Source organism: Astatotilapia calliptera, chromosome 23 (genome assembly GCF_900246225.1).
Source record: "Astatotilapia calliptera chromosome 23, fAstCal1.2, whole genome shotgun sequence".
NCBI classification, from domain to species: domain Eukaryota; kingdom Metazoa; phylum Chordata; class Actinopteri; order Cichliformes; family Cichlidae; genus Astatotilapia; species Astatotilapia calliptera.
The window spans coordinates 9,632,144-9,643,478 of NC_039323.1; the positions used below are offsets into that span (position 1 = coordinate 9,632,144).

Here is an 11,335-nt window from a genome sequence, read left to right on the forward strand (position 1 = left end):
CAATATAGCATGTCCTGACTGCAGGGTTTTAGAAACAAATTAAAACGTACAGCTCTGTTATCACTTCCAGCATAAATGAAGACAGAAAACTAAAAAGCAGTGACGTTTGTAGGGTTACTGAAGTTGGGCTAGCTGGTATATAATGATGTGCTACGTGACCATTAGCAACACAGCTATGTTAGCATAATATAAACAAGCTAACTTTTTTTCCACTCGATAAAAGTTGACGTGAGTGTTCTCGGTGGTCAGGAACAAATGTAATCGCATGGCAGGATGCTGTAAAAGGACCGAACTTCAGCCAGGAGAACAACTGAGATAATCCATCCACAATACGAGGTTAGTCATTCATATACTGCAGCATGGGCTGGGCTGTAGCTACATCCTAAGGTTTTAAAAACTGAGCTTAAATAAATGATTAGGGTAATAAAAGCCGAGGGAGATCAACAGTGATCACTGACTGTTTTAGGAGCTTTTTGAGATCAAATAGAAGAAAATACATAACATTAAACATGTTAACAACACAAAAGCCATATTAAACGCAGACTACTTTAGGCCCGGAAGTAGGATTCGTCGCGTCATCACTGAACAACCGGATAGAGGGTTTTCACCTACGTCACGTTCTGGGCGGTAACCCACATGCGCGGCCATATTGGAGGCACTCGGAGGTAAACACTGAAATGGATCAATGTCCGAAAGCACAGAAAAGCTCCTCAAAATGCGTTATAGATGCAAAGGCATACAGGAAAGGACTTGGTCCGCAGGAAAGGGCACAATATTTGTTTAAGGTTTATTGGTGGTGGTGCAGATCCATACGAGTTGGCTCCTTTGTCTTGGATCAATGACGACCCGAAAAGTCTTCTGTCTATTGCGTATCCTGATATCATCAACTACCTGGTTTTCTTGCCGAGCCTATACACAGGGGAAGACTTTAAATCTTATAAAAGTTTGGAGGCCTATAACCAGATGGTGTGTGGATGGGTGAGGGAGATGCAGTATCAAGTCATCAGCGACAGATGGCAGTGCTCTGGCCTTGCTGGTCTCTCAGCACTAATTGGTCAGTTTAAGGAAACGCCCCATGAGACCAAAACCTCCAGGAAGCTCAAATGATGGAGAGACTGAGAGAGGATGAAATAGGAAATTAACAAGTTGACAAAGACTCTGAGGGATGTCTTCATCACATCATCTGTGGAAAAGTTAGTGCAACACACAAACGGCTTCATCCTCTGCATACCAGGAAACAACCCGGATTAACAATTATTACTGAGAGCCACGATGGCATCATTGGAAGAAAAGAGGAAGACACAGTGATGAAGAACGAGCTTTAATTGGAACCACAGAGCATGCACCTGAAACAGCTTCTTCAGCTCTTTTTATAGCAGCACTTTATACACTCATATGATGCTTCATGGTTTTACATTCAGATGAGAGCGCGCTGATTTAGAAACATCACATGCAACAACACACGGACACGGGAACAGCAGGACGGACCGCCTCGTATTTACAGACCGATTGTTTCAGGATGTTATTCTTCTGAGCTCCTATTGTCCTCAAACCAACATTTACATGATGGAACGAATCAGCATGCGTGATGTCATCAAGCAGCACACAGCTCTTTGATTACACCCCCAAAGCAGAGGGGTGTTTCCTATACACGGCTTTTCAGTCACAAGACATTAGCGTGCAAGCCACTGTCTGGGCCTGCCTGAAACTCTGGAAGTGATAAACACAGGTATAGTGCTGCCAGAAGATCACTCCATTACTTTTTTCCAAATGCAAAATAAAATATTCACTGTTAGCTTAATTAGGTGAAATTTAGTCATGGCTTTAAGTGGATCTGAGTGATCGTAGCTCAATTGGTCTGCACAAAAACAAACAAACAAAAAAAAATCAAGAAAAAGCAGCAGTCACAAGCATGATGTCACAAGCATGTGTCCATCGAGTGGACTGATGTCGTCACGGAATAATCAAGTGTAAGGTCAGGTTTTACCGTGAGCTCAGATCAGTGAGAGGAGGTTGAAGGAGGATCAATGTTTGTGACATCAGAGAGAACTCTGTTGATAGGAACAGTGCGAGCTCCATCGAGTGGACTGAGACTCAGGTGGAAACAGCTTTACATGAACAGACCAGGGACATCCCCGAGCTCACGAAGGTGCTGTTACTGTGACATGAGCATAAATATGGGCTCAGTTGTTTCTGCTGGCAGTTATTAAAGTTGATGTTACATATGTTAGGATTCAGACATTAATCTGATCAACACGGTCAGAGCTGCATTTTCACAGACATGTGTGCGGTGTGTATGGCCCTGGGAGAGAAAAAAGCTCTCTCTGTGTGCACACTGCTGAGAAAAGTCACGCAGACACGTTTTAATTACAAACTAATTGTCATGCAGAGCAATGCATAACTGCAGTGTTTCAGCACAAGTGCAGTCATACAGCCATGGAATCTTGAGTTTAATAAATACGCAGCATCACAGGCCATAAAGCTAACATTTATGGACGTAACATGGTTACTATGTAACTCGGGTCGGATCTCACTGTGAATCATGTTCACAGTTTAGGTCAGCAGTTCTGCTCTCCTCTGGATCAATCCTGCCTCCGTCTAAGCTGCAGATGTATTTATAACCCTGACTTTAACTTTACTAAGAAAAATGTCTGAGTGAGAGAAGACACATCAGGGAGGATAGAGCTGCGAGCAGCATGGAAGAAGTGATGAAGACTTCATGTTAGTTAGCCTCCGTGCTGAAACAGCGATAGAAGCAGAAACGTGTGCATCAGGTGCACAGCGGTCATTAAACAGCACTACACCTGTGGTGATGAACCAGCTAAATGATGAGATAAACTTTAAAATGTGAGAGAAAAAACAACCACACCCCTCTGTGGTGACGTGGTTGTATGACATCCAATATATCAGGCAAGTCTTGAGCAATGTGCACATGATATCACACAAGAATCCTGAATAAAACCAAAAGGTTGGGTTTTTTTTTTTAAAACCAAATGTATTGCCCTCTGGTGGTCATAAAAGCAGAATGCAACTTTAAAGAGGACATGAAACGTTACACATATAAAGCATAATTTACATACAAAAACTGACAGATGTAACTTTGTCTGTGAAGCAGGATTTAAGAAATAAATGCTTAAAATTAAAAGTTGTTTAGAGCCATCTTCTGTCAGTGATGTCATGTGGTTGCCATTTGTGTTGCCCCTGGCTGCAACAATGAGTTTATGTTAAACTGAGGATATACTGTCCACTTTCACTGTCTGTCTCTTTAGCAGTAAGCGGCTGTTTGCTGTTTGGCTAGCTGCACTCAAATTGGAAAATCCAGCCATTAGCCATAATATTCGGGTTTGTGTGGAGGAGAGCCTGTTTGAGCCAGGTGACAGGTGTTTACTTGACCTACACGAACTGATTTTTCTTCCTCTGACCAAGTGTACCAAGCAGCAGAATCAGCTGATGCGATCAGCGTTAATTTATGCAACAAAATAATTTCTGTTCCCAAAAACATCCAGACAGTTTACAACATAACAGCCCAATACATGCACAACAAAGCACAAATGTAACTATTTTTTTTTACTGAAGCACAACTGGGAATACCATCAGCACGTCTGCATCGAAAACAGGTGGATGTGAAAAAAACCCAAGAAAGTGGAGCCTCTGAGGAAGAGATGCCACACTTTTTGGTGACCCTTTGTTTCTTCCTCACATCATCTCACTGACTGGATTACTTCATATTAGAAGTGAGGAAAAGCAAAGCCCAAATACACTACCAGTTAAACGTTTGGACACACCTTATTTAATGTGTTTTCTTTATTTTTATTACTGTTGACACTGTGAGAATCTACAGTGTCAACAGATGGTGGTGGTCATAAAAGCAGAATGCAACTTTAAAGAGGACATGAAACGTTACACATATAAAGCATAATTTACACCACTGAGGCATCAAAACTATGAATAAACACATGGAATTATGTAGTAAACAAAAAAGCGTGAAATAACTCAAAAAATGTTTTATATTTTAGATCCTTCGTAATAGTCCCCCTTTGCTTTGATTACTGCTTTGCACACTCTTGCCATTCTCTTGATGATCTTCATGAGGTAGTCACCTGAAATGGTTTTCCAACAGTCTTGAAAGAGTTCCCAGAGATGCTGAGCACTTGTTGGTTCTTTTGCCTTTACTCTGCAGTCCATCTCATCCCAAACCATCTCCATTGGGTTTAGGTCAGGTGACTGTGGTGTCTGTGCGGGATTTATCAGGGCTCTAATCTGAGGTGCTGTTAACTTGTGATTTCTGAGCCTGGTGACTCGGGTGAATTTATCCTCAGCAGCAGACTCCTTTGTCTTCCTTTCCTGGGGCGGTCCTCATGTGAGCCAGTTTCATCATAGTGCTTGGTGTTTTTTGCGACTGCTCTTGGGGACACTCAAAGTTTTAGCAATTTTCCGGACTGACTGACCTTCAGTTCTTAAAGTAATGATGGACTGTTTCTCTTAGCCGATTGGTTCTTGCCATAATATGAATTCTAACAGTTGTCAAAGAGGGCTGTCAGCTGTATACCAACCTGACTTCTACACAACACAACTGATGGTCCCAAACCCATTAAGAAGGGTGAGACACAAATGAACCCTGACAAGGCACACCTGTGAAGTAAAAACCATTTCAGGTGTCACATCATGAAGCTCATTGAGAGAAGGCCAAGGGTTTGCAGCACTGTCAACAAAGTAAAGGGTGGCTTCTTTGGAAAATCTAAAATCTAAAACATTTAAAGTTATTTATCAATTTTGTTTTTGCTACATTTGATGTCTTCAGTATCTACAATGTAGCCAGCTGACTGCATGGCTTGGTACACCCAACCTGATGAGGAAAAGCTGGATTGTGAGACTCCAGCTTCTCACTCTGGTGGCTCAAACAGGCTCTCCTCCACACAGGTCTCGTTTCTAAAGTGCTTTACGAACCCGAATATTAATGCTAATGGATTTTCCCATTTGAGTACAGCTAGCCAAACAAGTTTCAACAATCAGTTTAACATAAACTCATAGTAACACAACAATTAGTTTTTAGTTTCCTTATTTTCCTCTGCGTTATCAGTTCTGTCCTAACCTAAACTAATGTCTATTACCTGAAACCAACCAACCACATGCTGTCATGTTCCATACTGACAGAAGATGGTGCTAAACATATTTTTAAAACGTTATATTTCATCGCTTATTTCTTAAATCCAGCTTTACAGACAGAGTCACATCTATGTCAGTTTTTGAGAGCAGGTCTCCATGATGGGAATTAGCCTATATATGTGGAACGCTTCATGTTCTCTTTAAGGTATTTCTTGATTCGTCCATGTCTGCTGCAGACAGTGGATTTTAACAGCAAAAAAAATGATCACGATGACCCTAATCCTGTCCTGTCAGAATATGTAATATTTTAAAAATTGTTCTCTTAAATCTCAGCAATCAGGGAACAACAAAAGTCTTTCTACCTCATACAGACTGAAAAGTCTTTTTAGAGATTAAACATCTGCTACAGATTGAATCATTTCATCTGTGGACGAGGCTTAAAAGAAATGGTTAGGGGGTTGGGGTCATAACAGATGAAGACCTCACAGAGTTAAACCAACCTGAATCACAAGGTGACCCTAAGCTGGATAAGAAGCTAAGAAGATGAATGTTTGGATGGCAGAATATGCAGGTTTATCCAAGAAAATAGAAACTTCGATCTGGTATTAAGTGTACGGTTATATATGTCAGTTTAGCTGGTCAAAACACCACAAGTTGTCCATAATTTTGCTCTGAATCACTATCGTTGAGCTAAAAAACTTTTTAGCAACGCTACGTTAATTATAATTGGTGTTTCAGATGTTTCATAGAGATGTTGATCTCTGTGGACAATCAGGACATGCATAATCAATCAAATAAGTAATCTTGTTTAACTGAAACATAAACTTTCTGTAGACAGAAATAAATAACTTTACTGTGAAGCCATGGCTTTAACACCATTTTCCATTCCGATTCTTTGAAGAAACATTTGATTAATATTCACGCACGTAAACCTTCGGCCGTCTTTCGCACTTATAAAGCTCTGAAATAAAATCACCTAGTTTCTTTTTACACCTAAACGTCTGTGACGAGATTTAATCTCATGTCGGTCCATTAGTAATAAGTACTATCATTCACACACAAAAACAAAACGCTCACAACCTCCACCAATCAGACAGCAGCACACACAAACAAACAAACATGCTGAGAATCACTATAGCAACCAAACCATCACACCAGAGAGGCAAGAAATATACAATCTGAATTCGACTGCCAACATGGCCGCCATCACAGAATCCATAACTGGAGGGGTTGGGTTCTGCTGCTGGGTTCTTATTTGTCGCAGGGTTATGGTTTGTCGCAGGGCTACGGTTTGTTGGAAGGTTAGGGTTTGTTGGAGAGTTCTTGTTTATTGGAAGATTTTTGTTTGTCGGAGGGTTCTTGTTTGTCGCAGGTTTAGGGTTTGTTGCAGGGTTCTTGTTTGATGGAGGGTTAGAGTTTGTCAGCGGGTTCAGGTTTATCAAAGGGTTCTTGTTTGTCGCAGGTTTAGGGTTTGTTGGAGGGTTCTTGTTTGTGACAGGGTTCTTTGTTTGTCGCAGGTTTGTCATAGGGTTCTTGTTTGTTGCAGGGATCTTGTTTGCTGCAGGGTTAGGGTTTGTTCGGGTGTTTCAAAAATTTACTGTTTGAGTTTGTCTCTGTGCTTTGACTTTGAGCTGTTTATTGAATGAGTTCCTTTCTTCTGAGAGGCTCAACACAGTGGACAGCATCTCTTCGGCACAGATAGAGGTGTTCCTTTCTGGATCACAGAACAATTGGGTCAGTCTGTGTCAGTCTAAAGAAGTTTGTGATTGGATTCCTTCAGGATTAATACTGTCCTTTAGCCACAGCCTGAATCCTTTCTAAAGTTAAAGTCACTGAACAGGAAACTGAATGGGTGGAAGAGCAGAGGTACCTCAGCACCATCACTGACCAAAAACAGTGAGATCATCTGATAAATGTGAACAACACCTCTGTCTCTGTTTATAACCACTGAATCCATCCTTCTTGGGATGATTTCTTTGGATAGCAACTTATCTCAAGAATAATAATAATAATTATTATTATTATTATTATTATTATTATTATAATAATAATAATAATGTCCTCTGTGGTGGGTTCACTTGGAAAAATAAATAGTTGCAATAGCATTGATGTCCTCCTAGACTCTCTGAGAGGTAAGATGTGTTTTTGTGAAGAGAAACTGTCCAAGTGTTGAGCTCCTAAACCTTGAGCTCATCATCTCCTGGGTGGAAACCTCTTCTCACAGCTTGTTGCTTGCATAGCATCACGCTCCTTGTTGCCAACCAGGTTTTGTGCTGTTAGTGACCAGTTTCAGAGTAAGGCTTTTATTTTGAAAGGTAACAGGCTAATCTTTGAACCTCCGTCCCTGCAGACTCTTATAATAGTTCTCCTGCTCAGTCTGGTTACGGATCTCTCGCTCCAACAGAACCAGTGCTGTCTTGCGCCTCATGGCCATCTCCCTGCGCTGAGCATCTGATGACATCTCTACCTGCTGGTGAGGTGGGCTTGAGGATATGGTAGGGTCGACAGTGGCGCATGGTGAGGCAGAGCGGCGTGGGTGGAAGCTGCTGCTGCTGCGGCTGGCCGAATCTCCTCGATTCAGGTTAGAGAGGTTGTAGGTTTCTCGTGGGTCTCCCCCATTGGATGCCCCCACCCACTCCCATGGGTTACCATTACCTGATGGGGGCTGGGCCTGGGGAGGAAGCGGGACTTGGACAACAGGATAGTGGGGTGCATGGGCATCCACTGTGATGATACCTGGCCCCTCCCGTGGTTGCTCAAAGGGGTGGCGGTAGTGTGGCGAGTCGGCAGCGGAGGAGATGGCAGAGCAGGTGGATGTGGTTTCGGAGGACTTCTCCCCAGAGGACGAGGACGGCAGGAGGCCCTGCTGCTTGGACATGGCAATGACTTGCATGAGTCGTGGCTGGTTGGCAGCACCACGCCCGGACGCCTCCCCGGTTGTCTTCTCCCGGATGGCGAGCCACTTGGCTCGGGTTAGGGCGCTTTTTGGAGAAACCGGTGGGGGTCCTGCTTCTGGGATCTGTGGGGGTCTGGGTGTTGCCACAGCTTTGGCCCCCCCTGGAGGTGGAGTGGGGTTGCGACTTGCGTTTGCCCTCCCGGCATGCACTGCAGGCTGGTAGATCGGGGCTTGAGAACCGCCATCGTCAGTCCCCACAGAGCCTACCTCAGAGCCGTCTTCACTGGTTTCGTGCTCTGCCTCGTCCCGAACACCCATACCTCGCATCTCCATCGACTTCTGCTTCCACTCCGACACCAGCTGCTGTGACCGCATAGGGTCCATGGGCACCTGAACAGCCTTCAGACGGCGCTGCACTGGCTGCACTGGCTGGACCGGCTGCACCGCCTCCTCAGAGGCATCGTTGGCCCCCAGTACACCATTTACATTCATGCTAGCTCTTGGTAGCGTGTTGCTGAAGGTCACCATGGTCTCCTTTCCCATGGGGCTTCGGGGAGCCAGCAGCTCTACATCCACACTGGCCCTCTTCAGACTTCCCATTGAGCCCTTCTCCCTCTGCAGGGGCCCCAGGCCATCCAGCCGGTCCATGGGAGCCGGAGCTGCTGCTATCTCATCGTTACTCTCTGAGGCAGAGGCAGGGCCTTTGTTATAGACCGACTCGTGTCCCCGCTCAGTCAGTGCTCGGAGAGGGTCTGCCTTTAGGGGTGGAGGAGGTGGGGGTGGAGTGATGTCATCAGATGATTTGAAGTTGGCGACAGCGTGAAGGGCCTGACGGAGGAGAATAAAATCTTGTGAGTCTTTGGAGAGTCACAAACCTCAAAAATACTCTGAAACCTGATCTAATCGTCAGATCAAACCTCAGAGACCAGCACCAAGATCTGTTACATTATTACCAACCTCTTCAAAAACAACTAAATCTCCCGGTTTCAACAACTGAGTCGGTGTCTTTGGATGATATTCTATTAAATCAGGCTTTGAATTATTTGAAAGTCTTAGCTGTGTTTTTCAGGCTGAATGATTCTGTCTGTATTTTAGGTGCTGTTCAGACGTTTCTTTGTGCTGGCAGGTTTAATATTCCCTCATATTCAGTTGGATATTCAGCCCATCATCTCTTTGTGAAGCTCCTCGGCTGAAGCTTATTGGCTAAATCAAGATTTGAGTCACTTGGAGCTGCAGAGCTGTTGGTTTTTGATCTACCATCAGCCTCCGGTTTAAGCTGATGCAGTCGCCATGACAACACCAACACAAAGCCATGTCCATGACAACAGCTGCAGACTCTGGAGCTCCATCAGACAGAAACACACACCAGATGTGTCCTTTATCTCACCAGGTAGGCGGCGATGAAGGCTCCAATGAGGAAGCCCACATAGACGTCGATGGGGTGGCTACGATGCTGTGTGATCTGAGTCAGGCCAGTCAGCGCTGCAGCAATGGCAAATGCAAACACCAGCACGGGTTTGAGCAGCTTGGTGCTGTCTGAGATGGTCGAATTAAAGTACATCTGACAGGAAACAGAAGCTAACATCAGAGAATGCCATGATACAGCAAATTCAACACATCTTTATCAAGACAAACAAAACTGAGCAGTACAAGCAGACCTGACACAATTTCCTAAAGACATTTTTTAAAATGTGAACATTGTTTATTCTTATTTATTTTTGTGTAAAATGAATTTATTCTGGGATGGAAAATTTAACTTTAATCCGAGTCTAAAATCAGCTTTTAATTTACATGCGTTAAAAGCAGCATGGCCGACCCAGCATTTCTGGGCTGAACCTGAACTCTGACCACTGGACCTAAAATCACACGAGCTTGTTTCTGTGGGAAGGTTTTCTTTGTCGCACTTACAGAAACATAAACAGCAGCAAACGCTGACAGAGTTGCATGCTGGGAAGGAAACGTCTTTCTGTAAGAAGAGGAAGAAAAAAAAAAAAAAAACATGCCTCAATGATCAGTCTGAAAACTTCAAACAGCGACACAAACAGGAAGTATGGCAAGCACCTCGCAGCCATGATGGCGTGCTCATCCTGCCCAGAGCAGATGTCTGTGGTGATGTAGGCATTCTTGTCACATGACACACCCGCCAGAGTATAGTTAGGTTTGCAGACAGTGAGGAAGAATGGTGCGTGGTACCCCGTGGACAGCTGGATGATGTCAGTGAGCAGCGCGGTCGCACACAGGCCGAACACGTGCACACCTGCAGGAACACTTTTGACATGTAAGACTGGTGGCAGGTCACAGGGTACAGACAGGTGGATGTTCAGCAGGTTCTGCAGACACAGTTATACCTACGAAACGGACCGTCCTCCTCAGGAAGGAGTTGAAACTGCAGCCGCCAGCGTTGATGCTTCCCTCAGCTCGGCGGAGTTTCAGACGGGACTGCAGGCAGTAGATTGCTCCTTCCACCAGCATAATCTGGGGCACAAAACAAATCCACCTCAGCAGCTTGAAGCAGGACAGGCTGTCCCCGCCCACTTTCTACAACCACCAAACATGAAATACTAGTTTATGCACAGGTGGAGATGTACAGGTGAGGAAACCAAAGACACCAAAGACTTCCAAACATCTGAGGTATTTTCATTGTTCGTGAGGTCAGAATGGAGAGTCGGGGTACCCCATCAACCATCCAACCACACACCCACCCATCCACCAGCAACTAATCACTTACCAACTTACAAACACCTATTAAACCACTCAACAGTCATTGGCCAACCACCAATCACCTATCCAACCAAACAACCAACCATCCACCAATCACTCATCCATCGACCAACCCTTCATTCAGCCACTCAAAAACTAAACCACCCACCCATCAATCACATATACCAAGCATCACCTCCAGTCATCTTCTTAGCCTCCAATCCGATTAGGCAAGTGCGCCATCACTAAAAACATATTCCTACATAATCAATAAATTCTAATAAATTATGGTACTGAAGCAGCAGGTCCAGCGAAGGCGAGGCTTAGAAGCATCAACAGTGGGATCAGCTCATCTCCTCCATCCACGTACGGCATACTCAAATCTCTGTCGTGGCACCGGAAACCCACTTGAGCCGGCTTCACCACATCGGTCAGCTCCAGGAAGTACAGCGACACCATAGAAGAAGCCACAATGGGCAGCTGCATGCAGAAAAACAGATAAACATCTGTTAATGGGATCATCTGATCCTTGTCGACACGGCAGGAAGTGCTGCCAAAATGTACCGGTAGCTCTGAGTTTACAGGTAGTGTAAACAGGAAGCAGAATCCTTTCATAGCCTCTGTAAGATAAGC

General features: G+C 44.4%; 1 protein-coding gene across 2 annotated transcripts in view; it reads right to left on the minus strand.

The window, feature by feature from the left end:
* Nucleotides 1-7,393: 7,393 nt before the first annotated feature.
* The window catches only part of plppr3b (phospholipid phosphatase related 3b), a 14,178-nt gene continuing 10,236 nt past the window's right edge, over nucleotides 7,394-11,335 (minus strand). For both annotated transcript variants that reach the window (XM_026157843.1, XM_026157844.1), the window contains exons 3-8: nucleotides 10,997-11,182; nucleotides 10,351-10,477; nucleotides 10,064-10,259; nucleotides 9,911-9,968; nucleotides 9,390-9,563; nucleotides 7,394-8,830 (exon numbers count right to left, since the gene is read on the minus strand). In XM_026157843.1, the coding sequence (XP_026013628.1) occupies nucleotides 7,430-8,830; nucleotides 9,390-9,563; nucleotides 9,911-9,968; nucleotides 10,064-10,259; nucleotides 10,351-10,477; nucleotides 10,997-11,182 (2,142 nt within the window). In that variant the 3' untranslated portion in view covers nucleotides 7,394-7,429. The remainder of the gene's footprint in view (nucleotides 8,831-9,389; nucleotides 9,564-9,910; nucleotides 9,969-10,063; nucleotides 10,260-10,350; nucleotides 10,478-10,996; nucleotides 11,183-11,335) is intronic.